The 26420-nt window shown below is 38.5% G+C and overlaps 3 protein-coding genes across 4 annotated transcripts; 2 read left to right on the top strand and 1 right to left on the bottom strand.

Moving 5' to 3' along the window:
• Positions 1 to 219: 219 nt before the first annotated feature.
• Positions 220 to 19965, top strand: LOC102223736 (transmembrane and coiled-coil domains protein 1-like). Of its 2 annotated transcripts, none has more exons than XM_005807284.3 (8): positions 220 to 280; positions 3876 to 4046; positions 8958 to 9001; positions 11303 to 11565; positions 16229 to 16648; positions 17430 to 17914; positions 18885 to 19020; positions 19098 to 19965. In XM_005807284.3, exons 4-8 carry the CDS (start codon positions 11344 to 11346, stop codon positions 19410 to 19412), a joined length of 1578 nt encoding a protein of 525 aa, XP_005807341.2. In that variant the 5' UTR covers positions 220 to 280; positions 3876 to 4046; positions 8958 to 9001; positions 11303 to 11343; the 3' UTR covers positions 19413 to 19965. The 2 variants fall into 2 exon arrangements, with proteins under 2 accessions (XP_005807341.2, XP_023181173.1); XM_023325405.1 differs by having other exon boundaries at positions 10791 to 11565.
• Positions 19966 to 20188: 223 nt separating this feature from the next.
• On the top strand, positions 20189 to 24476 carry LOC102223999 (transmembrane and coiled-coil domains protein 1-like). Its single transcript, XM_005807285.2, has 4 exons — positions 20189 to 21339; positions 22803 to 23138; positions 23212 to 23347; positions 23888 to 24476. The coding sequence occupies exons 1-4, from the start codon at positions 21308 to 21310 to the stop codon at positions 24056 to 24058; spliced, it is 675 nt and encodes a 224-aa protein (XP_005807342.2). The 5' UTR covers positions 20189 to 21307; the 3' UTR covers positions 24059 to 24476.
• A 79-nt stretch (positions 24477 to 24555) lies between these two features.
• On the bottom strand, positions 24556 to 26122 carry LOC102224253 (protein B4-like). Its single transcript, XM_005807286.2, has 5 exons — positions 25657 to 26122; positions 25304 to 25563; positions 25131 to 25227; positions 25014 to 25060; positions 24556 to 24879 (listed from the first exon to the last, which is right to left on the bottom strand). Exons 1-5 carry the CDS (start codon positions 25739 to 25741, stop codon positions 24628 to 24630), a joined length of 741 nt encoding a protein of 246 aa, XP_005807343.1. The 5' UTR covers positions 25742 to 26122; the 3' UTR covers positions 24556 to 24627.
• Positions 26123 to 26420: the final 298 nt, after the last annotated feature.

The following is a 26420-nucleotide window of genomic DNA, read 5'->3' as shown; positions in this document are numbered from 1 at the left end:
TTATTTTTTTTTTTTGTGTGTGCAACTTTTGGCAATAAATAAATAAATAAATAAATAAATAAATAAAATTACGGAAACAGTGTAGCGGTACTGCGTGACGTCACGATGCAACGGGCGTATTGATGCAGGAAAAAAAAAAAAAAGCAATTACAGCTGGGTTGATTATGTGCTACAACTGCTTGCCGTACCCTGACGCCGAGCACGCTATTTGACGTCACCGTGGGAGTGTCGGCCATCGGGAGAAATGAACGGTCATCTACACAGCCGTCTCAGCGCCCATGTAAGTTGAAGCCTTTAAAATTGACTTTTGCTGTGTAACGAACTGCTTTATGAATGAAATGTATTTCCATATGCCGTTGCCCTCCCCGGGCGGGTAGGGTAGAAGTGGATTTGCGGTGTTCACCCCGCTGTCGCTGCCGCCTGGCGGTGTGCCATTTTTTTTTTTTTTTGCCTGTAGCTAACCATGGCTGAAGCCGAGGCGATGTGTGTTTTTTTTTTTTTTAGCCTGACAGGCTGAGTGGACAGGCGGCGAATAAAGCGCCCGATCTGCCACCCAGGAGATCCAAGATGGGCGATGTTAAGTGCGTTTAAATGTGATTAAGGGAGGCGGAATTAATGCTTACGGTGACAACTTGAGAAGATTTAACTTTCAGGAGCACACCCAGGCCACATTCAGTTAGGATTCTTTTAAAAACAGTTCTTCATTTTGTTTTTTGTGTGTTTTGATTAAGTTGAGGCTCCCAAAGTGTTGAGTTAAAAACCATGAAATGGCAAAGGGGAAAGTGTGAACGCTTGTGGGAGTATGTGACAGATGGCATCTCGATACCTCCCATCTAAACGGGGTTTCGAAATTTTAACACCTGCGAGGACCGTTTTTTTGGCCACTGCCTCGGTTTGCAGCGTTCCTGAAAAATAATAATATATAATAAGTTATTTTACATTACACTGTGTATTTAACTCCATATTTATTACTCGGTAGCTATATTTTTTGATTCAAATCATTATTATGTTAAAAATGGTCAGACATAGATGTTGTAATGGAGCTGCTGCACTTATGCAGATATGTAACACTGCCTTGCAAAGGAAAGCAACTTTACTTTAGGAGGATCACGTTACAATGTGAGGATAATTTAATTTCTGCATTCAAATCATGTCAAGGTACTCAGTGAAACCGAATACGAGAGTGAAACTAAGAAACCAGCTTTACATATTTACACAGCAACACCTGTAAGGTATGAGCTGCAGGACTGTTGGCATAGAAAACTATATGTTCTCATCTTTATTTGTTCTTTTTGTTTTTAACAATAAGTCATTAGTAATTAATAAAGCCGTGCGTTTAGTCTCCTGGATGAAAAAGGCAGCTGTTGTAAATCTTTTATCCTGGTTCTGCTGCTCACTTGAAGGTTTTACCTCCTCGCCCCGCACAGCAGCACCGGTGTGCGCTCTCACATAAAATAAACGCCCTCCGGCGCACCACGTTAGCTTCTAATGCTACATATCAGCTGCACAGTCAAGCCGTATAAGTTGAAACAACGACGTCTTGATTTGAAATAAAATAAAGGTTAGAAAAACAATATAAGACGCTTACAAATGATACAATTATTCTGCGAAAATTGTTCACAATTTAGTGTTTTTAAAGAGCCCGGCCTGCGACCACTGGCTAGCAAGGTGCTAATGTCACTCAGTTCTTACCTTTAGCTAACAGCAGACCTCAGAGTACTTACTGTAATTTAACGGCTACATTTGCAAAACCTGCCGTACATCACAGTAAGGTAGTTACTAGATACAAATGTTTTATGATTATAAAAACAGGACGCATGTGAAGATGCACCTGTAACCTGCTTGGCTATCATTGAACTAACCAGGGTCACACACAGCGAGCTCTCTAAACTGTTACAGCTATGGTTTTGCATATCACTCTACTTTCTTTTATAATCAATCAAACTGGCTTTAAATCATTTAAATTAGTCGTAAAACATTAATTGCTAGCTTTAAAATCTCGCCCCTCCAGAAACAACCTTCCTGTGACATCACAAGAAACAACTTATCAGTTTGTTTCGCTTTTGTTTCTTGGTATTTATTGGTGTTTTCATCAGAATTGTTTCTGAATCCAAGTCAAAATCCATAAAATAATAATCCGTGCTATTACCAGCGGATTAGCTTGATTGTTCTGGCACATATGAGGTTGTTGGCCGGAATTCACACAAAGCAGAATTAGCTTTTCTTTCTCTTTCAGTGTGATTGCATTTTGTGAAATTCTGCTGCTGAAAATCATGCTTTATTGCTTGGCTGTGTTTTTAATCAGTGTAAATTAAAGAATATGCACACATGGTAGTTAATAATAAGTAATTGTGTATCCGTTTGCATAAAACTCCTTTAATATACTATAAACATATAAATATAAAATCTTCCAACCCAAAAACAAGCTTGTAAGCGCACAGGTAAAAAGACAGCTGCAGTTTTTTGAGTTTGGTTAATTATATCTTTCAATATGGTCAGTGGAAACACTTAATTAAAGGAAAGGCAGTCCTCTGCTTTCTGCATCCCCTCATAGATGACGTAATGCTCTTGTCAAAGCTTTATTTCAGAGATTTTATTCAGTAAATGTAGAATAATTTTCAGGGTTTATGTTCCGAGATGCAGATTAAAGCAATCACAACGGCACAGGATTGCAAATCATTCACCCATTTGATTGGAGCTGCTGCAGAGGCTCTGTGTGTGTAGATGCGAGTTACAAGATGGTCACAGTTCACTTAAAGTCTATTCTATCTACACATTGTCACATAGTTTGTGTATTTTAAAGCATAACAGCTACGAAACAATCTGAGTTTAATGCAGTCTGAGTCAGATTTCACTGTTTTATTTGCATTCTGGGCTATGCTGCCGTGGTTACCAAAGCTGTGTGTCCTCAGACCTGAGCCGCTCCTCAGTCAGACGGGAACCCGGTCTGAGTCAGGGAGTGAAATCAGACAAACATCCTGGTAAAGACTGAGGAACGCCAGAAACCATGTAGTTGCATATAAAGGTTTTGAGATGTTAAATCAGGGAGAAAAAATGTACATAAACCACATTGTATCTGCTAATACGTCCAGATCGTCTCAGTTCTTGTGCCTCTTGTGATGTCATCAACAGAAATAGACTCAATTGGAAGCTTTTTATTAATAAAATTTTTGTATTTTAAGAACTCTTGCAGTGGAAATCTATACATCATTAACTGTTTATGTATTGTCTCGTCTGTCTTTGTTAGTACACATAAAATCCACGGCTGGATGGTTTCTTTAACCTCAGCTTCAGCACAGTATAGTTTATAACATCACATCACCACAGCAAAACTTTAATCCAGTTTCATTTCCATAAGACCAGCAAATAGTTAATGTCTTGTGAGCGTCCTCATGGGTCATTTATGCACTATTAATTAACATTTCACAGTTAATTACTCTAAAAGTCCTCTGAGGCCTGCGCTGTACAAAATGAAACAGAATGAAACGGATTAGGTTCTTTAGTGTGAGGTGAGCGTTACCCTGCGGGGATTTAAAATTAAACCTTAACTTCCTTTGTTCCAGGCAATGAGGTCAGATTATGGCCATCACTTTAATATAATGGTGATAAACAAAGTTGTTGACTGTTCTTTTGATTTCAGACTAAGAGTGTGTTTTCAGAAGTTCCTGATTTAAATGTTAAATGTATTAAGCGCATTTAAACAAAAAAAACTTTGAAATGCTCTATAAATAATAAAATTAATACAGAATAAAAACTGAGAGCAGTAGTGTAAATTCAAAACGAACATATACTTAAAGCACACACAATCACATTTCTCACATAAACTATTTACTGAATGCACTCTGCTTCTTTTTTTTCTCTCTCTTGTTTTGCAGCATGTAATTTTTCTAAATTTCCACGGAAGCTGTGGGTTAAAGTTCAAGAGCTATTTTATTTGGAAAAGTCACCCGGAGGAAGCCTGGCCGGAAATCGGCTTGGATTGCTAAGCATTTTATTCCCCTGTGTTCATAAAAGCACAGATCTGCTGCAAATGACCACATGTGAAGGTAAGTTGCTCTTATGGCTGTCTTTATTCAACTTATACTTATATTATGATCATATTTATACTTAGAAGAATATGTATATTTGACTTATTATTGAGTAATCTTCACTTGCAACCAAACGCTGGACAATAGAAGTTAAAATAATCCCTAAATGATGGTGTTAATAGTAAGGATTTGACATGGAAAGCAGCCTGTGTTGAAAGTCTGACACAAGTAAAATGTTAGCTCACTTGCACAGGACGGTGCAGCCGGTTTGACATCGGAGCGCTGCGTCCGCAGAGTGACAGGTGAATACTGGTTGACCTACTTTAGACTTCAGCCTGGAGGAGTCAGATGTCATTGTGTTCTCTCTGCAGATGCAGGATATAGTTCCACATCTGTGTGGAGCGTTTATTACCGTTTGCCTTTAATTTGGAGCTTACAATTTTGTGTTCAGTGTTATTACATTAAGTACTGTATGCACTCACAAGGGTAGCTGTGTCTTAATGAACTTGATGAAAGTTACTGCATATCATAGCTAAACCTCTCAGAAAATTAAACAAATATTTTTAATGTTTTGGCCAAGACAGTCAAGGTGACGGCTGCTGTCCTTACAGTGTTTTAGCAGTCAGTCACTGATATCCTCCAGATGGATGGTTAAGCTACAAAAGGTCAGAAACTGGCTTTCATAGTGCTGCATGCTGGCATATTAGTTGAAAGTTAAGTTGATGGAAAAACCGTTGTAGGAAAGCAACAGGGTTAAACAGATTTTTCAACTAGGTTTTCCTTCCACTCAACTTTCCACCAATGTACTCAGACACAGTCAGCTTCTATTGCAATTACCTTCCTACTGGTGGAGGAAGTCATCGACTATAGCATAGCTTAGCATGAAGCTTCATTTCTTTGATGAAAATAGTTATTCTTCTGATGTAATAATCTAATCGTCAGAGAATTTGAAAGTTGGGTTTTTATTAACTGTTGTCCATAATTAAGTAAAAATTTCTAGAAATAAAAGATTGAAATATTTTATCCAGTACTTATACAATACACAAATTTCACTTTTTAAATGTAATTTCTGACATTATTCAGCTTTTCGTGATAATGCACCTGCAGACGAAGCATTTTTTCCTGTGGGATTTATATAGTAACTGGAAGCCCTGTTATATAAGTCAGTGTGATGCATCGCCATAACAACCTGCATGCAGCTATCAAGGGCTCCATGCTATTCAACACAAGCAGCATATCATAACTGAACGCTGGTTTGCTTTATTGCTCCCAAACATAAACTCAAGTTTAAGAGAATGTGGTTGAATTATTTGAATTCGTTTATGCCGACAGCTTGGCTCTGTTGGAGTTTTCATTCGCTCTCAGGTGTTGTTGAATTACGCATTAGTAGTGAGAACACCAATAACGATGTGAAGCAACCTTCGGATGTATGGTTCAGTGAGAGAGAGTGCGTATATACACACACACACACCTCAGTGCAGTGAGATCAAACTGCAGATCTATCAGCAGGACCAGCATCAAATGAGTCACAGCTCAACAATAGTGGACAGTTTCTTTTTGTTTCTGGAAGAGCAATTGCTCTCTTGGCTTGTTAAGTGATACTTCATTGTTGTGCTGACTCACAGGATTGTTTTTCTGGTTTTCTGGAAAGCAGTCTGTGTCCTAGGAAGAGAGAACCTATCATGTAAAGTTTGCCGTGCCTTCTTTCAGACTAAGTGAAGCATGCAGTGTAAATTATCTTCTAACACACCCTTTCAGGGTGATTCAAGATCATGCCTACAAATGAGGCTAACGCTGCAATTATGTGATTAAGGAGGCGTTCTGTGCACACAAAGCATCCTTTTATGTTCACTGCTAGGTTAGCATCCACAAGACGACTGTCTTTGGTTTCAATTTGCTTTAATACAAGCTTGCAGAGGCACAACATGATTAGTAGCACAGTGTTCATCATGACTGCAGTGTCCATTAGGAAGTCAATTTGGTGCAAAATTAGATTCCCAAATACCACATTACAAATGATTAGAGTTCCTGTTATGTTTTTGTACACTCATAAATTTTATATTAACTTTGAGGTTTTAGAGAGGCAACTTCAGGGATTCCTAAAAACAAAAGAATATGGCAACTATTGTTTGAATTTATGGTGGATTTTCTCTAATCTACACCAAGTCAAAATCAGAGCTGCATGATATTAGGAAAATATGTAATTAAAATGATATTGACTACAATTAAGTTACGTTTTCCTGACTGGTTTTCTGCCTTTCTTCTGCATCATTATGTCCTCACCATCTGCTAGGAGCTTTCTCATCACAGCCACAATAAACACACATTAAGTGTCACATCAAGTCACTGAAAACACGTCTAACAGGCCGATATTTCAAAATCTCCCCATCTGAATCAATATAATGTGCAGCTTTAGTCAGAGTTATTCATATTTTCAGCAATAATAAATTAGACACCCCACTGATATTCATCAATATTTCTTAAAAAATGTTTTTTTTTGTGTGTGTCTAGCCTTAAGGCGTAATCTCCAAGTATCTAAGAAGTTTGAAGTTATCTGTCGCAAAGTCATTTTTAGATGTTTGGGATCAGATTTGCTTCAGCAGTTTGACCTAAACTGTCACCCTCAGGTAAAACAAAATCAGTTGTTTGAGCGTAGTTAGTTTCAGCTCCTGCTGGTATTGATGTTAATCGAAGCAGAAAGGCCTGAGCTTTTCACATGTCGATGTTGGAAATATTTTTTAGCCAGAGATGCATCCTTTGCAACAAATGATCAAACACACACTAAAGCAGGGGTGTCCAAACTTTTTGCAAAGAGGGCCAGATTTGATAAAGTGAAGATGCCCGGGGGCCAATAGTTTGTTCGGACATTTTTTAACTACAAAAGTTTCATGCAAATACACACCGTTATAAAACAATTTTCATTGTCACAATTATCTTTATTTTTCAAATGACAAAATAACCAAATATAAGCCACTCAGGCAGATGAGAACAACTCTAAAAACCCAAATTCTGCCTTTCATTCATATCTGGAGAGTCAGATAACATTGAACAAACTGTATGAAATACCTTAAATTTACATGAGTTTAAAAATATCTTTGCCTCAAGAACATTTTAAACAGGAGTTATAAGTAATGCAAAGTTGTCTGTTATTAAATCTTAAAACAAGTGAATTTTGCTCGTCATTTACAATATCTTTCAGAAAGTAATAGTTTGTCACATCTACAGGTTCATAACATCAACAGTAATAACCAAATCTTACTCAAGAGTTTAATAAAAATAAGTGCCATAAATCCAGGTGCATAAATGTTCGATTCGCTCTTCACTGCTGATAGTGACAGACGTTGCCGTTCAAAATACTCAATTTCATGTCCTCAACTCTCAGTGCCACACTGTTACTGCCAGGCAAACATTCGCAAATTCTTGCTTCTTCTCAGGGCAAAATGTTCTCCACCATTTTCATAACACAGTCTTTGATAAATGTATCTTCAGTAAAAGGGTTGCCATGTTTAGCTATTAACATGGCCACTTCGTAGCTTGCTTTGGTGGTATTTTCTTTTGACTCACAGGCCGGCGTGAAGAATCGCTGTTGTGATGCCAGTGCAGCTTGGAGCTGCTTCACTTTTTCAGCACGGTCACTTCCTGTTAGCTTGTTGTATGTGTTAGCATGTTTAGTCTGGTAGTGTCTCTTTACGTTGAAATCCTTAAACAAGGCAACCATCTCATTACAAATTAGACAAGCACAATTGCCTTGATTTTCAGTGAAGAAGTATTATAATTCCCATCTCTCTTGAAAGCGGCGGCCCTCACTGTAAACTTGTTTTCTTTGCAGTGGCCATGGCAGAAATGAGTGGAGAGGGGTTCGCTGCACGGAGGCAGAGACTGATAGTATTAAAGTGGTGCTGCCACCATTTGGTGAAAGGAGGAATTACAGTTTCAAGTTTTATGATTTATTTATTCTGTTTGACAGTGGAGGCGGGCCATAAATAATACATTATAAGACCGAAGCTGCGGGCCGTATGAAATCTGACCGCGGGCCGTGATTGGCCCTCGGGCCGGACTTTGGACATGCCTGCACTAAAGGGATGCTATACTTCTGCATTTTAGGCAATACAATGCTCATTTTTTAAAATTTAAAACAGGAATTGAATAGTTTATTTCTATTTTGTATGTTTTTCTAGTTTTTCTAATATTATATAAAATACACTTAATTGGTTAAATTGAAAATCTGCAGAAAATACCAATTTATTTTATTCGATTAATTGATGAATCTAAAATAATTGTTAGTTTGCAGCCCTGTAATAGATTAAAAGATAAATACACATTCCTCTTGTTAATAGCAGTGATGGAGTATGTCATATAATTATAAACCTTGTAAAAAAAAGGATCTAAAATTAATCTACATACATTTCTGACCAGTACTTAAAGTCTTGAGCTTAAATAACTCGCCGTGTTCTTTAAGTTTTTAGTTTCAGAATGAATAAATGAATAAATAAGTGAGTGAGTTGTTTTTAAGGTGAATGGCTCATAACTCAGTCGTGAATCAATAATTATTCCAGGCCCAGCATCTTCACTCTGTGTGTCCTGAGCTCCTCAAAGCTGCATCCGCCATGTTTTCATGATTGTTGTAAGTGCCGCACTGATGAGTTGTTAATGTTTTCATGTCATTTTATGTGAACATCATGTCGTCTATAACAGCGATTGTAACAGGATGAGGCTGATTAAACAGGAATAAACTCTTAACATTTTAAGCATAAGGTCTGCTGGGGTCGTTAGTGCTGTCAGGTGGCCAGCTGCTTTTACTTTCTTTTCTCCGACACTCTCTCATGTATCCGTTGCTGCCATTCATTAAAGAGTGGCGGCTTTCATAAGTCAGTTTTTACCTGTCTGTTGCATGAAGGATCTATTTTTGTCTGTTTGTGCTTCATTTAGCTCGTCGTGAGTTGTGAGTCAGAAGAGAAGAGGCTGGGCTGATGGTAAGCTCTGCCACACTCTCTCCTTCTTGAATCCTTTCTGAGCGTGTCGTTAAATCTTGATAAAGAGAAGCAAATTGTTATTAATTGAAACTGACACAAAGAATCGAAATGCTTGGATTGAACCTTCATATTACAGGTTTTAGCCATGTTAGGTAGGCGATGCAGAGAGAAGGCCGCTGTGGATGGAGGAGAACTGGATCACAGTCATTTTCCATTTTGTATTTCATTTAGAGCACAGTTTTTATTATTTACTTTTTATTTTACACTCTGTCTCTTATCATCTAAGCAATTACTTATTTACTCATTAGTTATTAGTTAATTTATTCATTGAATACTTTCTGAAATGTGTCCATTTATTCTCTAACATAATTCGGCTTGACGTTTGTAGAATTAGTAGAAAAGAGAAGACACAAATAGAAAACTATGGTAAACATTTCAGAAAATATTTACGAGATTTTTTACTATCTAGAATTTGAATTTTATGCATTTCTGGGTTGACACTTTTAAGACATGCCATGATGTTTTTAACAAAAGTCGGGACTGGCTCTCAAAATTGTGCAAACTTTGGTTAAAATGACAGCTTTATGTGCTATAAGACCTCAGTTATTAATTTCAAAACCTTTATCATATTTCAATATGACAATTAGCTGGTGCAATTTAAATGAAAATCAAACAAAATAAAAAGAAAAAAGCTGCAGCAATCCTGGTGCAAACCCTTATACTGATATTTGGTTGAACTTTTGTTGAATTTCAGTCTTATTGAATTGAAACCACATTGAAAAATCACCAAAAGAACACCAAACCAACAGTGAAACATGGTGGTGGCAGCATCATGTTGTGGTTTTATGCCATTTTTTTGCATTAGTGAGTTTTTCCAGCGGAAGAATGACTTTAAGAGAAGGATATTAAAGTGTTTGCTAGCCAGAGTCTAGAAGTGATTTCAGGATCCCGTTTAGAGTATTTTGACAGCTGTTACACATTAACAGTAACATTTTTACAGAAACGTAAAAAGCAGGATATCGTTAAAACAAGAATCTTTCTCGTTAACAAGAAAGTTTCTAATTTTAACCAGATAGAAAGGCGAGATCTTCCGACAGATTGTGACTTGTTAAAAAGGCATGATGGGACTCGCTTTGATTCTCCTCACACTGTTTCTGCTAGGCAACTTCTAAAAATCCCAAGAGATGTTGTTGTTTTACTGTTACGACCCTTCTTACTTAAAAGAGAAGATATTTTGGTTTTAATGAGATAGAAATCTCGTCGTTACAAGTTTACAAAATCTCGTTAAAACTAGAAGGCTTTGTAGTTTTAATGAGTTTGGTTCTCGTTAAAACGAGAAAGTTACCACTCCTGAATTTATTTTCAAGCTCTAGTACGTGAAAGTCAGTAAATTTGACCAAAGAAGACCAAATTCTCAAAACCACATTATTAAGCCTTTGATTTTTTTTTAACAGTTTGACAATAGTTTGTCTTTCAGTTAATTGGCTCTAAAACTATTTATTATGGCCTCATTTTTTCCATCCAAAAAGCTTGGCATTTTAACAGAGTTAAACACATTTTTCAAATCCATTGTTCTGAACATTCCTCATTTTTTTTCCTGACATGATAAATAATAATTCTGGATCAAATTTGAAATAAACACGTTAAACGAAAGTGCATACATGTGGTCATGACCATGTCAACCCAGTTTTTATTGGTTGTTTTTTTTTTCTCTTCACATTGTGCTTCTGCTTTTTATGTTCCTCACAGCCGCATGTCATAATGCGTTTCATTTTCCTTTTTGTGGTAGACAAGCATGACATTGAGCCGAGCCACAGATGCATGCCCACTCTAAAGCACCAGCTGAGCGGCGTCCCCTCTGCTTCCCGGCTTGCACCCGGCCTCTCAGAGGGGGGTGTGGACGGGGCGTAGCTAGTCCCCTGCAGCCCCTGCATAGCGCCTCGCTGTGAAACTGGAGGGGTCTGATGGATCAGGGTAGTAGTGAGCAGAGTCCAGAGGAGCCGGACGCAGGAGGCCGAGCGGAGCCGGAGGCCGGCAGGAGGGCGTCGGAGTCAGAGCACGGCTTGTCCAAAATCACCCATAATGCCCTGGAGAACATGGGAGCGTTGGGGCATGGCCTGAAGCAGCTCTTCCAGCCTCAGCGCCGACGCTCCTCCGTTTCCCCACATGACTCCGCCTCAGCCTGCGCGAGCGCCCCTCCCTCCGAGCCCTTCGACCTAGGGTCAGAAGTAGGGGACGTTCCGGGCTCCTTGGCCCCCTCCGTGGATTCTGACAATCCTGCCGCTTCCGCCCCTCCCGCAGCTCTGAGCCGGGTTCTGCAGCAGATCCGAGGTCCACCCATCATGAAACGAGGCACCAGCCTGCAGAGCCGCCGCAGCAAAGCGGGGAGCTCTGGGGAGGCCCCTCAGAAAGGAAGCCCGCAGATCCATCGGCGGAGCACCCATGAGGCCCTGCTGCAGGCAGGACGCCCACGCTCCTCCTCCACCACGGACACGCCCAGCAGTCCCGCGCTGGTGGACGTGCTGCTGACCTCTGGGTACCACTCCACTGAAGAACCCGACAAGGTGGGTGACTCACTCTCTTCAGCGGGTCCAGTTAGGTTACTTTGTTTATACCCAGAGGAAGGTTTATTTTGTAGTGGCACAAAGGATACATATACAAAAAGTAAGAACACATCAACAGAACCAGAACCACTCGCATGTAGTCGAGCTCAAAGCTCCACAGGTCAAATTCAAATCAAAGCAGGACACAGAAGAGCATCCTGAGAATATAAATAACATGTTGAAATAAAAATATGATTGAAATCCATCATACAAAATTCATTAAGAACCACTAAAGGTGCAGAAAAATCAATTCTATTTTGTTTTATTTTATTTAACCTTTACTCCACCGTGAAAATCCAGCTTAGATTAAAAATATCTTTTGCAAGAGATTCCTGGCCAAGACTGGCAATTGTGATCTTAAAAATCAGAATTGAATCGTTAGTCACTGAAATATTTGAATCTCTGAGAGCACCGGTTTGGCTTCAGTTTGTTTATTTCAGTAACAGTTGCAGGAATGAAGTTATTTGAAATGCATCAATCTGTCCCACTCAGCTGCAGATGTTCAGATGTGGCCCAAAACTTCAGAGGATCAATAACAACGATTACTTTCTTCAAATGCCAAATATATTCAAATACAGTGCCTTGAAAAAGTATCCATACCCCATGAAGTATATGTACATTTTTGTCCCAAACAGCCACATGTTGTCATTTTTCTTCCACTTAAATCCTCAGTAAAATACGTTGAGGTTTGTTGCTGTAACTGTGAAAATATTTCAAGGAGTGTGAATACTTTTCCAAGGCACTAAATGTGATTAAGAAATGAATGCAAAAATTAATTTAAAATGATTTTGCTTTCTTTGAAAAAAAAAGCACAATACAGCTGTTGCCAGGGACCAAGCAGATGTTTAATTCAAACGTGGGTTTTTATTTACCACAAAAGTATGAAAAATAATCAGCAACACTTGTACAGGCAAGTCAAAAGAAGAGATGAACTCAATAACAATAAAATATTGGTATTGATTTAAGGTCAACATATAATTTTGACCTTTATGTGTGCACTCCATATAAACATTAAGGTGTGATGGAAAATAAAATAAACAAGCACTGTGGTGAAGTGTGCTTATGATTTAAATCCTAAAGTGTTCCTAGAAGATTTGCCCTCTGGGTATAAAACAATCAGATTGGCTTTGAAGGAATGTGTTTACTGAGGAGACAGCAAATGGATTGTATTCAGCTTTTATTTGTTATTATTATAAAAATGAAAGGTTAGGTTACGTTGCTCAAACTCGCAAAGCAAGCGAACTGGGAAATCATGTTAAAAGTCTCCCGTTGTGTCCTGGATGCTGCGCTGAGTGGGGAGATGAGTTGTCAGTGTTGGAAGGTCAGAGATTGCCTTTGACTGGTTTGTCACTATGTGCTTTAAGCTGCGCTAAATTTAGCTTTTGCCGTCTCTCGGTGTACTTCAGGTCAGAGAAAGCTCGCCGGGGTAAACAAACTAACGTTTCGCTTCTGGCCTCGCTGAACGGGGAAATAATACCAGAGAGAAACTGACTTGGATTTAACTGACAGCTTACATAAAAATGTTAATTACTGTTATTTCCACAAAACGCTTTGGACTACAGGATGCACTCTTGATTCAGCTGTACAGAGACATTATTTATCAAACCTGGAGGAAGTGTTTTGATCAGATTTTGGCCGTATCTCGTTTGTGCAAATGTGAAGAGTCTTTGTTGGCATTAGAATAATATTTAACTGATGAGTTATCGATCTGGGAAGTTCTGATCTCGGCGGCAGCAGCCGGGCGTTTTCACGTTGTGTGGTACCAGACCGCGCCGTTTTGTGCAGCTGGACCGAAGCCCAGGAGAACTTCACCGATCTCTGTTTAGTTACCTACTGAGACAAAACTCCTCAAAGATAGCTGTTTACAGCTAGAAAAGAGTTCAGAGATTTGAAGCATGCTCAGTGTTTGAGGCCTAAGAAGTACATCATTAATTACTTATATGCACCGGCTTCCAGACAGTGTCTTTGTTTTGTTTTTCTTTAAGCTACAGTATTATTCATAACAAAAAGATCGATTAAAAACCTGCAGCAGCAAGGTCCCACTCCCAGAATACCACAGAGTTAATTTAAGTCATTACAACACAGCAGATAAAAAGATTTTCTTAAGGGAGATTCTCTAAACATTTTGCTTTGAAATTACAGCTTTGCTAGGAAATTGTCAAAAATGGACAATTTAAAATAAACCAGAAGAAGCTACAGTATCGTCAATGCAGACCAACCTGTCCAGGGCTTTTCTAGATGCATTAGTTTTATTTTCCTGCTTTTTAATTAACTATTTATTATACAGCAAATGAGTCAGAATTGCTGCTGATTTTCTCTTGAACATTTGATACCTTTGTAGTTTCAGCCATTAGGTGCCACAAGACTGATAGCTTGAAATATATTTCTATAATTTCTTCATAGTTTACTTAATGGTCAGGAGATAAAATGAGTCCAATTAATTTTATCTGCCAGCCAGAGGTTGCTTATTTTGTTTATTGTTTTTTATCAGGGGGAAACAATCTGTATTATTTTCCAAGAGTCAGTTTTCCCAGTTGATACTAGAACCAAAATAAAAGCAAATAGGATTTATTAGGTATTCAGAAAACAACATTCAATTAAATGACATAATAGATTAAAACATATTTGTGATTACTTGCAGTAATAATTCAAGAAAATATTTGTTTGATGGTTTCAGCATCTGCATAAAAAGACTAATGGCTTTAATGCAGGTAGAAGGAGATGAAATTGCAATTATCAAACTGTTCATAGTTTTGGGGGAAACGTTCATCATGATGAGAACATGGTGATAAACTATAACCATATTTGGAAAATGTTACTTTTGTGTTTTTAACAGTTTTTAGACTGCTGTGGAATAATATTAATATATTTCAACATATAAATGCACTTACTGTGTGCTTTTTAGCATTGCAGCTACACAATTTAATATAGCAGGAGCTGAAATTGTTTATTTAATAATGTGTATATTATATTTTTAGAGCAGCTTAGTGTTTGTGGGGTTCTGTCTGTTTGCAGTGACATTTATGTTGTGATCAAAAACGACATTTTCTTATTTAATATATCATTATCCCATAAAATGCCACAAAATATAAAAGTTCATATTGGCCATCCATAATGCCGAGGCACAGATTGGCAAAAAGGTGAGTTGACCCAGAGCCAAAAGTCCATTTTACATAATGTTGTTTACCTTTTAAACCCACTTATGATGAACAGAAATGCTCAAATTGATTAAAACCTAAATGCTTTGCTATGCAGTTTTCTCTTAAAGGGACAGTTTTATAGAGGAAAATTATGATAAAATTGTGGTTGTGACTTTTTGCCACATTGACTATTTCTAATGTCAGTAGAGTTACAGACTGAAAAGTTTGTATAATATTAAAAGTGTTAGATTTCTTGAGGAATCATTGGAAGCTGCTTTTTACTCGGTTTTCAGTCTTTTTAACATTTCTTCATCAAAACTAATGATCAGCAACTTTTAATATTTGTCTCTATGAAGCTTTAGAGACAAATATTAGATAACTCATTCAGTTAATTTCAGAATGAATCTCAGGAACTGATTTAATTAATGGTTTAATTAATACCGTTCAGTAGATTTGTAAAGGTTTATGTTCTGAAAATGAGCCAGAAATGTTCTTTTTGCATCATTATTTCCCCTCCTGCATCACTTTCTTTGACTGCTTGTCAATATATTTTGTCATTAGTCGTAATGAGGTTTGCAGTTGTTTTCATTTTACAGGCGCCATCTGCTATTGTAAATGAGTATTTACACATTTATTGCAGACATCAACATGCAGTCTTTTGTAAAGTTAACAAAAACATGCAGACACATTAAGCTTTGCTGACAATTTCCAAAATGTATAAAGTCAGTTCTGCTGCAGGAATGTGCCCAACAAATAATACATCTTCTTTTTTAACTCCAGACAATTATTCAATTGTCTGAACAATCTTTTTAACTTGTCACTTTGTTTGAGATTTTTCTCAGTTTTGCCGTTTAGTGTCAGTGATGGTGCTGCATTATTTTTATATTGGAAATCATTTTGAGCTTGACGAGTTGCTTTACACAGTTTTTTTTTTACGCAGTCTGGGATTTGATTTCAGTATTTCAGCTCTAAATGGGTTTGGTAAGAAATGAAGAAGGATGAGAAAATTCTCAATTGTCTTTTTTTTAAAGTCATGTACGTATTTCTGTCCTTTTTGTTGCTTTTTTCTCCTTCCTTTAGTCCTCCCTTCTTCATTTGTTTCTTCCCTTTCTCATGTCAGTTTTCCCGTCTTTTATAATCCTTCCTTCCTCCTTTTTCTTTCTTCTTATTTTCAGTCCTGTCCTTCCTTCCTATTTGCTTTACTTGTCCTACTTTCTCTCTGTATGCATCCTTCATGCCTGTCTCTTTTCACATGCACTCCCTTCCTTTTTGCTAGTTTGTCTTCTCCTTCTTGTGTCCTCTCTTTCTTTCCTTTTATCCTTCCCTATTTGTGTCCTTCCACTCTCTCTTGTGTCAGTTTCTACTTTCCTTCCTTCCTTATTAGAGGAAATTTAGTCTTTTGTTAGTGAGCTTAATGTTTAATTTAGAAGTTTTCTGAAAAAGAGAGTTTATTTATTTTATGTATACTTGTTATTTTTCAATAGTTGGATCGGTACGATGGATCAGGCCCTGCTGTGTCACCCAACGCCCTGCCTTACGGCGCCGAGGGGTACGACGTGGTTGACAGCACGCCGGACCCCCAGCGCACCAAGCAGGCCATTGCCCAGCTGCAGCAGAAGATCCTGAAGCTCACAGAACAAATCAAGATCGAACAAACGGCTCGCGACGACAACGTGGCCGAGTACCTGAAACTGGCCAACAACGCAGACAAACAGCAGAGTGCGCGCATCAAGCAGGTGTTTGAGAAGAAGAACCAAAAGTCTGCTCAGACCATCCAGCAGCTGCAGAGGAAGCTGGAGCACTACCACCGGAAACTCAGAGAGGTGGAGCACAACGGCATCCCTCGGCAGCCCAAAGACGTTCTCCGAGACATGCACCAGGGTCTGAAAGGTGTTGGAGCCAAGGTCAGACCGTCATGCTTCTTCCTCAATAAGGGAAACACCTAATTACTCTATGTTTTATTTTTTTATGTTGGTTGATAAATGGTACCAATGATTTGATTGACTTTACTTTGACTCTGCATGTAATACTATGGAGTCAAACTGGAACAGCTGATATAACAAAAACAAGGTACTGCACGCCTCTTTAGTTTGTTCCTGGTGTTTAAACAGCCAAAGAAATGAGATATTTCCTTTATAGCTCTTTACAATAAGAGCCCCAAACGTGTTTCTGCTTACAGATATTTAAAGATAAGAAGTTAAAGTCTTTGCCACAAATGAGAATAACTTTACTGTCTTAATGCAGGCTGCAGACAGTAAACAGCCCCTTAAATTTGCAATTTAATCTGCTAGTACTATGAAAATTAATATAAAAACACTAGAAACTTTGTTTTTGCCTGCCACATCATGTCATACTGTACATTTCACCACACATTTCAGATTTTTGTTTGGAAAAACTAATTTGAAACCATGTATTTTTTCCTTTCACCTCACAATCATGCTTTTTTTGGGTTTAATAAATAAATTCAAAATAAAACTAAAACTTTTGGCCTGTCATATGAAAATAAATTGCAAAAGTGCACTTTTCCAAAGCACTACGGTGATTGCCGCATTCATTTGGTATCATCAAACAAAACGTCTGAATTCAAAGAAACAATTTTGAAGCTGCTATTTGTTTAAGCCAGTCTGTGTTTATGAGTGATAAACTGGGTAAACGAGACACTGACTTGATCTCTGCTTTCCTCAGGTAACAGGAGGGCTGTCCAGCTTTTCTCAAGCTACTCATTCTGCAGCTGGAGCTGTGGTGTCCAAGCCCAGAGAAATCGCTTCGCTCCTCCGGAACAAGTTTGGGAGCGCCGACAACATCGCCGCTCTGAAAGACTCGCTGGAAGAAACGCCAGGAGAAGAGGGCAGCTATCCGGGGGGGTCACGACCTCTGGGAACAGGACAGTTACAGTCCAGCCCCAGATACGGCAGCGAGGACGACTGCTCGAGCGCGACGTCTGGGTCTGCCGGAGCTAACAGCACGCCCGGGGCCCCAGGTGGCCCCCCCAGCTCCAGGGGGAATACTCTCGATAATGCACAAGGCTCGGGGTTTGATGCTTTACTCCATGAGATCCATGAGCTCCGGGACAACCAGGGTCGACTGGAAGAGTCATTTGAAAATTTAAAATCCCACTATCAGCGGGATTACACCATGATCATGGAGGCTCTGCAGGAAGAACGATACAGGTATGTTTTCACCTAACAAATTCAGTTTTAGTGAGGTTAGAACTGAAAGGTTAATGTTTACAGTTTGCCACACAAACTCGCAGCATTTTGAACTCATCATGGCGTTGTATCTTCAGTTTTCGCTTGATCTCTTTACTCATATAAAGTGTTTTAATCTTGATGCTTTTTCCTTCTTTAGTAGCCAGAAAGAAAAAATAATCCTTACTTGCTAAAGTTGGAATTGCAGCCATTTTCAATGCACTGCCAGGTTGATGTTCCTCTTTATGTCTTCATCCTGTTTAAACACAGCAGCCAAAACCAAGACTAAAACTGTTTCTCATCTAAATTAAGGACAACTGTGTCAAAAAGCAAAGTTATGCAACATTAAATGCATTGAGGTTTGGCTTCATGTGTGATTTTGCTGATTAAATTTAAAAGTGCACATCCATCTGAAAGAGAACTTTTTTCCACTAAACAACAGCCCAGTCGTTTTTCTCCCTAGTCGAGGTAAGACGCTTCGGATATTGTCTCTGGTTCTGGAATAGTTTCGCACAAAGGGTGCAACTGCTTCAGCTCATGTTATGAACACGGCTTGAACTTGAAGCTCTGGCTCCACCTGCTGGCCACATTTTATCCACACCAAACTCTAGAAGAGCTTAACAATCATCTAAAGATTGAAGTTATTCCTTTTGCTTGTGCACATGTTTCTACAATGTTTTTTTGTTCCACCAAACTTTCTACTAATATGCTTGAATATCGAGTTAGGCAACTCAGCAGTGTTCTCTTGATTACCACAATAGTACATTTTTATATTAAAATACACTGCTCAAAAAAATAAAGGGAACACTTAAACAGGTGTTTAACATTTAAAGTGTTCCCTTTATTTTTTTGAGCAGTATATTTTTTTCTATTAGTCTTTTTGAATTAAAATGAATGTTTTTTGATTTTCTGACATGTTTTGTTCCTGATTTTTAAATATATTTTTTTTCAGGTGTGAACGATTAGAAGAACAACTCAATGACTTGACAGAATTGCACCAGAATGAAATCCTGAACCTGAAGCAGGAACTAGCCAGCATGGAGGAGAAGATTGCCTACCAGTCTTACGAAAGGGCCCGAGACATACAGGCAAGCTTCGACTGAACGAACCTCACGCCGATGCTTTGCCATCATGCATATCTGACATCTCTGATCTCCTCTTCCAGGAGGCGCTGGAGGCTTGTCAGACTCGCATATCCAAGATGGAGCTGCAGCAGCAGCAGCAGCAGGTGGTGCAGCTGGAGGGCCTGGAGAACGCCACGGCACGGACTCTCCTCGGAAAGCTAATCAACGTACTCCTGGCCGTCATGGCTGTCCTTCTGGTGTTCGTGTCCACCGTGGCCAACTGCGTTGTCCCCTTGATGAAAACACGCAGCCGCACGCTTTCCACGCTGCTCCTCGTGATCCTGCTCGCCTTCCTCTGGAGGCACTGGGAGGCTATGTCAGAGTATCTGCATCATTTCCTGCTAAACCCCAGATGACCTGCTGGGAGAAACTAATCAAAGCGATGAAAAGGACTGGGGGCTCGAAGATCAACGGTTAAAGGGAAGACGCATATACTGAAGGTTGTGTCTTAATCGTCCAGTTGATCATATTTCTCTAAAAGCACTCAGGAGTGTAACAGAGGTTTGTCACTTTACCACTTTGTGAACTTTGTACCCAGGAGAATAAACTCAAGAACAAGGAGATAAAAAAAAAAGCCTGGAAGTTGGGCATCGACTTTAAATCACAGGTGCAATGGAGGCACAAGCACACGCTGTGAAAGTGACGGGGGCGTATTTGAAGGAGGAGCTGAGAGAACTGCACACTGGATTTCTCTCTTCTGAGTGAATTTGTTTACAAGTGGAAAACCTTACATTGTTTTTCACCTTAGTTTATATCTGTAGGTTATTCAAATGGTATTGTTTTGAAGTCACTGCTATTTTTAATCCAGCTTGCTCAGTTCTCTTTTTAAACAGTTATGAGCTGACGTCGTTCTGCGGTTTTAGTGTCTCCAGGTTTTATTTCGTTTTGTTTTATTTCTTTGTAAGAAATTTCTCTTTTCGGTTTTGTGATTGTTTTTTGTTTTTTTTATTTGTTTCCTCCCCTCTCTCATCATCTCTGCATTGCAGCTTATGTAACCAAGTCCTCCTTCCAGATCACTTAAGATCGGGTGCCTGCAAATCTGCATCAGTGCTCTGAGATCACATTTGTTACTGAATTAAATAGCTGTGGGTCGTTGAATTGTTTCCTTTAGACGCGTGGAGTCGATCACACTGGTTCTGCCACAAACGGGATGCTACTATCCAGAGACGTGACCCTCTCCTCCAACTGGACTACACTTTTCCTGGTGACTCTTTCACTGCAGAAAGAATAATCTACAAACTGAATTAACATACTTGAAGAGCGGCTGAATTGCTCAAAGACTTAGTGCTTCCGTACTGTTTCTATTAGTGATGATGAAATAGTAACACATTTTAGTTGATTTTTTTTTTTTTTTTAATAAATTGCTGTTTTGAAAGGCTCCGTTTAAGGTCTAACTTGTATTTGTGTGCAATTGTCAAAAACTCAGTCGCACAATACATTACCAAAAACAAAACAAAACAAACTTCTCTTTTTGTTCTATTTTTTTATTGGATAAATGCATCTAGATCATTTTTTGTCTGAAACGAACACAAGGGCGGTTTATGGCATGGAAGACTGTACAAGTGAATCATTCTGTCTGAGGTAGCATTTGGTGTTAGTAGTGGGATTTGAAGGCCTTTATGAAGTTTGGTAATTGAAACTGCTAAAATTGGGTTAAGAACTGTTTAACATATTAAAAACTATGACATCAGGAGCTATCCTCGCAAAAGAAATTGAGTCAAAAACATGTTTCATGATCAACATCAGTGATCAAATTTTCTTTGGTAAAAATCACATCACAAGAAAAACAGCAGAACTCAAGGCTGTGGAGATAACTTAGCCTTATAAAAACCTCTAGTGAGGTGATTTGTAAAAAAAAAAAAAGGTTCGAGTTTGCTAGGAGCATAAACATCGGACTCTGATGTAGTAAAGGTCAAAGGTCAAATATGTGTTCTGATGAGTCCAGGATTTCCCCTTTTTCCAGAGTGATCAGAGGTAGAAGACAAATATACTCATCACATTTAAACCGCCTGTAGTATAAGCCGCCTTTAAAAAAAACAACAAAAAACGTCTATTCTGCATGAAAAATGTCGGAAATACTTTCATTTAAAACCAAAGGTCGACAGAAACGTTGCCTAGCAACGTAACAACCTATTCGTTCGGAATCAATTCCGATTCTTAACGTCTCGCAGCCGCAACAGCTACGGTTAACCGTTAGCTTAACTCTTGAAACAAGTTCTTTTATCAACGACAACTAACCAAACTCCCATCGATGCCTCGCAAGTTGAGTTTCTTTAAAACCAGGTAGGTAAAAATTTAAATTCAGTCATACCAGCTGCAACTTTTTCTTTCACGCGTGTTGTCCATGTGGGAAAGAAAATGGTTTCTGTCGTGTAAATGTGTAGCTACCGCACTGGACAAACTGTACGAGAATCCTCGAGTATATGTTACCCCACAAAAAATATTGAGATTACACTGTGTTTTACTTATTCAGTCTACTGAAACTCTTGAAGTTACCTTCAAAACTCGTTATTTGCTATAGTAAATTTTTTTTTAAATTTGTTTTTCCAGTATACTTTTAAAGCTTATAGCTTATTTTTATGCACCGGTAAATATAATTTTTATCCCATAAACACTTTTGTGAAATGCTCAATGAACTCTATAAATATGGCATTTACAAAGACTGTATTACTACTATTATACTAATAAATGAAAAATAATAAATAATGGCCATAGTTCTGCACCTGTTTACAGTAATTTCTGTCCAATCCTTATGGTGGACCGTGGAATCATTATGTATTTTTGTGCTTTAAAAGTACAAAAATACAAAGCAAAGAATAAAAGTATTTGGCCTTTAAAACCACCTAAATGAAAAGGCATATTCCTGAAGTGGAAGGTGTTTAGGTTCCCATTGCTTTGGAACCCTTTACTGAAGTCCTGCTGTTGAGTAGAAATCTCCCAGAGGGTGTAATGAAGACTAATAATCGCAGCAGAAAGGTCAAGGGTGAAGTTTTGGAGAAGTTTAAAGGAGAGTAAAGATATAAAACAATATTCCAAGCTTTGAACATCTCAAATCTGTGAGGGTACGTTTCTTCAGCAAAAGCTGTTCAAGAAAACCTGTTAGTGGATGCAAAACACTTGAGACTTTTTCTATTTATATATGTACATTTTGAAAGCCATGATGAATTATTTTTGTTCCACTTCACAACTTTCCATGTAACAGCAATTAAACTATTTGTTATAAAGGTATAAATTTTATTAGTACATTCTGAATAACTTTGTTAGTGCAGAAAGAAATATTTTCCACCTATCAAACTGCTGTTTGGTGTTTTTATAGCTCCAATTGAAGAAATGTGAACAAATTGTGTTTTTGTGTCACGATGCTGGTAACATGCCTAAAGATGGAACTTAAAAGAACTCTGATCAGAACCTTTGTTCATATTTTTGAGCTTAGGGGTATAATTTGTGGGTTAAAATGTTTTTTTTTTAAAGCAGAATAATTGCTTTAAAATAAATGCTTTAAAATCTAGACTAAAATGACAAGATCTCAAACATCAACTCTGTAGAGGTGTGAGAGTTTCATCTTGAGAACTTAGACTTTGAACATAATTTGATCCCTTTGCAAGATACACATGTTTTTAAATAGAAATTTTGCTTTTGAATTTTTAATATTGTTTTTATTAAAATATATCTATGTGATGGGGGATGCTCTTAAATGTTTTCTGGAGGTGTCGATTCTTAGAGAAAATGTATTTCTTTGCTCACAGACGGTACAGCGGATCTAGTACCCTTGCATCCAGTGATGTATCACTGGATATATCTAATGATGCTTTCGAAAACCAGGATTGTTTGTCGCTTAATTTGGAAGATGGTCTGTCAACCGAAATGTGTAGCAGTAATAATCACGGCTCTACGGAGAAATCTGCCATCACAAAGGATCATCACAATGACAAAGAAGCGTCTGGTCCTGATGGCACAATCCTCGAGCTCCAAGAGTTTAGAGAAACCCAAATCCAACAAGAGACGTGCCTGCAAACCCTCCGAGCCAAGTACCACAGAGATTTCGCTATGATAAAACAGGCACTTGAAGAAGAAAAATCAAGGTAATTTATGCTCACTGCTGTACATTAAAAATGTCCTCATTTGGTTTGTAATAAACTCTTAATGGTTTTGCAGCAAAGATGTTTTAACAAAGGAACTTGCTGACATCACTGAACTTTATAAGAATGAAACGCAGAACTTGAAAGAGGAGCTGACCAGTACACAGGAGATGATCAAGCATCTGGTTTTAAAAGCTACGACAGATATTCATGTAAGTTTTCATTGTAGTACATATACACCGGTAGCCAGAAGTGTTGCATGCTTTCTACAGTTTTACTGCATTACTGTTTTTGTGCAATGTTTTGAGAAATGCACTGAAAGTCAAAAGGCAGGAATATGAATTATGTGCCAAGTGCAGACAAAGTTCTGCACTGGTGTCACTGGATTGTTTGGTTGAATCTGTTACTTGCTTGAGCCTATGAATTATTATTTTTTTGTCACAGTTGAACCTCTCTCTGTAAAGTTCTGAACTTTATGTTTGATATAAGAGCAATCTTAATAGTAGCCATCTTTGCCACATGGTAAAGCCAAATGTTACCTTAAAACTAACCACATTAAAGAAAAAATATATATATAAAAACCTAGAATTCAAATTTATACCACATCAACTGAAGCAGTAGATTGTGAAAAAGCAGACAATTACATTTGAAATGATCATTCATGCATTATTCAGAAATGGTTGAAGCTGCTTTTAAAAGTCAAAGTCAATGATGCAAATTCTTAACTTGTAAAATCTTTTCTTGGTCTGTAGGAGGTGCTGGGGGCTCTTCAGTACCGTTTGGAGCAGCTTGAAGAGCAGCAACGGCAACAACAGAAGCCTATAATCCTTGAAAAAATTCTAAATAGCCCACTTGTCATTTGGTCGGTCCTTCTAGTACTTCTGTCCATACTGGGCTACTTAGTCGTGACCCTTAGAGCATAAGGCTCCTCTGTTTTGACAGAGGATTTTTTCTTGAATATTCTGACTTTGTAGCTTGAGTTCTGAGATACCTGTAATAAAAGTTTCAAGCCATGTGATTAACAGGTCTGTGGTATACCACACCAGCCCTAAAGTAAATCTTTAAGAGGAAATTTGAAAGTTAAGGTTTGTATTTGATCATTGAACAGGTCTTATAGTTTGACCGTTCTGCCGTTTGCAGTCATGGCTGCAACTAATGTAAAGAAAGCCAACTTTTTTTGGACTAGACATGCAAGAAGGATTTCAATTAGCTGAAACCCATCATTGCCAAGTTTATGGATTACAAAGGTGAGTAATTTTTACATTAGAGCCAAAAATCTCCAAAGTTTCTGCTTAGTTAAGGTGAAATAAGCTAAGTCTCAAGTTAAAGCAATAAGCCAAGGATTTGCTTTTAAACCTACCAGTAGTCCTTTCACAGATATTTGATCCGTTTGTTAAAATTCATGAATTTGCAACTGGGAAATAGAAAAGCCAAAACCACACATTTATTGTAAACAAATATCTAAAAAAATAATTAATTAAGTTTCCTTATTTTACACAGTCTTCTTCACTCGTTTGCCAGCAGTTTTAGATGCAGGGGCATCACTGCCCGACTTCACAGCCTTACTTTGGGTTTTCTTCTCCGTTTTTGCCCCTTTGGCCTTTGCAGTCTTATTTTTGGTTGGCTCAGAGCTTCCAGCACTGCTTTCCTTCGCCTCCACTTTTTTAGCTTTTGGCTTCTTTGCTGGAGGAACCTTTGAAGGAGCACCTGCCTCATCCTTTGTGGTTTTCGGAGGCTTTGGGTTCTGTGACAAAAAAAAAAAAAAAAAAAGTCAAAGTCAGAACAGAGAAGTCAAAAGGTGTAAGCAGCAGCAAATGACTCGATATTTGTGCGGATTAGGGAGACCGATGATCTGGTCACAGTTTCGTTTCGTCTTACCTTTGTAGATTTTGCCTTTTCGTTTGTTGGCTTCTTCTTCTTGGCATCTTAAACAAAACAAATGTTGGTGAGGGACTCCACCGTGAGGTCAGAGATGTGCATTTTACGAGTTAATACCTTCTGTCTGGGTCTTCTTGGCCCCAGCTTTGGGCTTCTGCACATTTGGATTAGTATTCTCAGTTTTCAGCTTCACCTCTTGAACTTTTGGCGCAAGCTTTTAAAACAAGGATAAAGACTTAAATCAAGCAGATTCAGTATGGAGGCGTGTCCGTTTCTCTTTAGTTTCCTACCCTGAACTTCCCCAACGCGCCCGTGGTGACGGTGGCGTTGACGGGCCTCACCAGCGTCCCGTTCAATAATCCGTTCTTCAACAGTCTGCGGACCAAGTGCTTCAGCCTCGCCGGATCCACAGTGGGGTACTTCTGTTTGATGTAGTTCTGTATGGCCTGGGAGGAAACCCCTTTGCGTGAGTCCAGGGCTTTCAGCGCCTCTTTCACCATGACGAATGTGGACGGATGAGTTGCGGGTTTTCGCACCGCCACGGCGCGTGCTGCGGAGAGAAATGTGTGAAATCGCTTAAAAAATATATAAATACATCTAACAATTATTGGTATCCTTAAACTTTCCCCGTTCATATACAAACCAGATGTTTTCTTCTCATCGGGCTTTTCAGCAGGAACGGGTTTTGAACTAGGCTGAGGATCCGCTGCTTGTTTTTTGGGAGGCATCGCTTTTTTTTTTTGTAAAGTAAAAGTAAACAAGAGACAAAAATAAAAAAATAAAATAAAACAAACACGCACGTTGTAAACTAAAGGCTTGACTTCATTTTTATGCAGGTAGACCAGGTGATTCTCATCACACTGATTGGGGTCTGCAGATTAAAGCAGACGATTGGTCTACTCCTTATGAGTCAGCCGGAGGAGGAGCCGAAAGGAAGGAACCGGAGTGAGAGGAGTTTTTCTTTTCAGTGGAGGACAAAAACTTTGTAACTAGACAAGACTAAAAGACGAGTTGTCAGATCAGAGCTCATCTGTTTAGCAGCATTAAGTTGAGCAGATAAACTATAAGCACTAAAACAAGTAGAGTATCTTTCAGTCGCATGCTGGGTGTGGTCTGAATCAGAACAGGTTATGTCGGCATGCTCGCATGACGAGCCGTTTAGGAGCCGGTTTTCACGCTGGGTGTAAAATGGTGCGCACTTCTTGGCTCTACTCCATTTCTGTTGGTAATTTAACCATTTCAGGAAATTTTGAATGTAATCCCTCCTGATTTCCAGCTCATAGCAATGAATAGTTTTTGATAAGTTTTTACAATCCGACCACGTTGTAAATGCTGATACATTACATAACAGCACTTATGCTGTTAGTACTAACTGTCCCAGGATTATAAATGAGCATTTGAAACCAA

Source organism: Xiphophorus maculatus, chromosome 20 (genome assembly GCF_002775205.1).
Source record: "Xiphophorus maculatus strain JP 163 A chromosome 20, X_maculatus-5.0-male, whole genome shotgun sequence".
In the NCBI taxonomy this organism is placed as follows: Eukaryota; Metazoa; Chordata; class Actinopteri; order Cyprinodontiformes; family Poeciliidae; genus Xiphophorus; species Xiphophorus maculatus.
The sequence above is the reverse complement of the archived record's forward strand: the minus strand, read 5'-3'. Positions and strand labels throughout refer to the sequence as shown.

Bases quoted from the DNA above. Each gene is read 5' to 3' on its own strand.
- LOC102223736 (XM_023325405.1), top strand. From the start codon at position 10,966: ATGGATCAGGGTAGTAGTGAGCAGAGTCCAGAGGAGCCGGACGCAGGA. The intron at 11,566-16,228 runs GTGGGTGACTCA...ATTTTTCAATAG, and splicing joins CCACTGAAGAACCCGACAAG to TTGGATCGGTACGATGGATC. The intron at 16,649-17,429 runs GTCAGACCGTCA...TGCTTTCCTCAG, and splicing joins TGAAAGGTGTTGGAGCCAAG to GTAACAGGAGGGCTGTCCAG.
- LOC102223999 (XM_005807285.2), top strand. From the start codon at position 21,308: ATGCCTCGCAAGTTGAGTTTCTTTAAAACCAG. The intron at 23,139-23,211 runs GTAATTTATGCT...ATGGTTTTGCAG, and splicing joins CTTGAAGAAGAAAAATCAAG to CAAAGATGTTTTAACAAAGG. The intron at 23,348-23,887 runs GTAAGTTTTCAT...CTTGGTCTGTAG, and splicing joins AAGCTACGACAGATATTCAT to GAGGTGCTGGGGGCTCTTCA.
- LOC102224253 (XM_005807286.2), bottom strand. From the start codon at position 25,741: ATGCCTCCCAAAAAACAAGCAGCGGATCCTCAGCCTAGTTCAAAACCC. The intron at 25,564-25,656 runs GTTTGTATATGA...TTCTCTCCGCAG, and splicing joins CGATGAGAAGAAAACATCTG to CACGCGCCGTGGCGGTGCGA. The intron at 24,880-25,013 runs GTAAGACGAAAC...TTTTTGTCACAG, and splicing joins AAAAGGCAAAATCTACAAAG to AACCCAAAGCCTCCGAAAAC.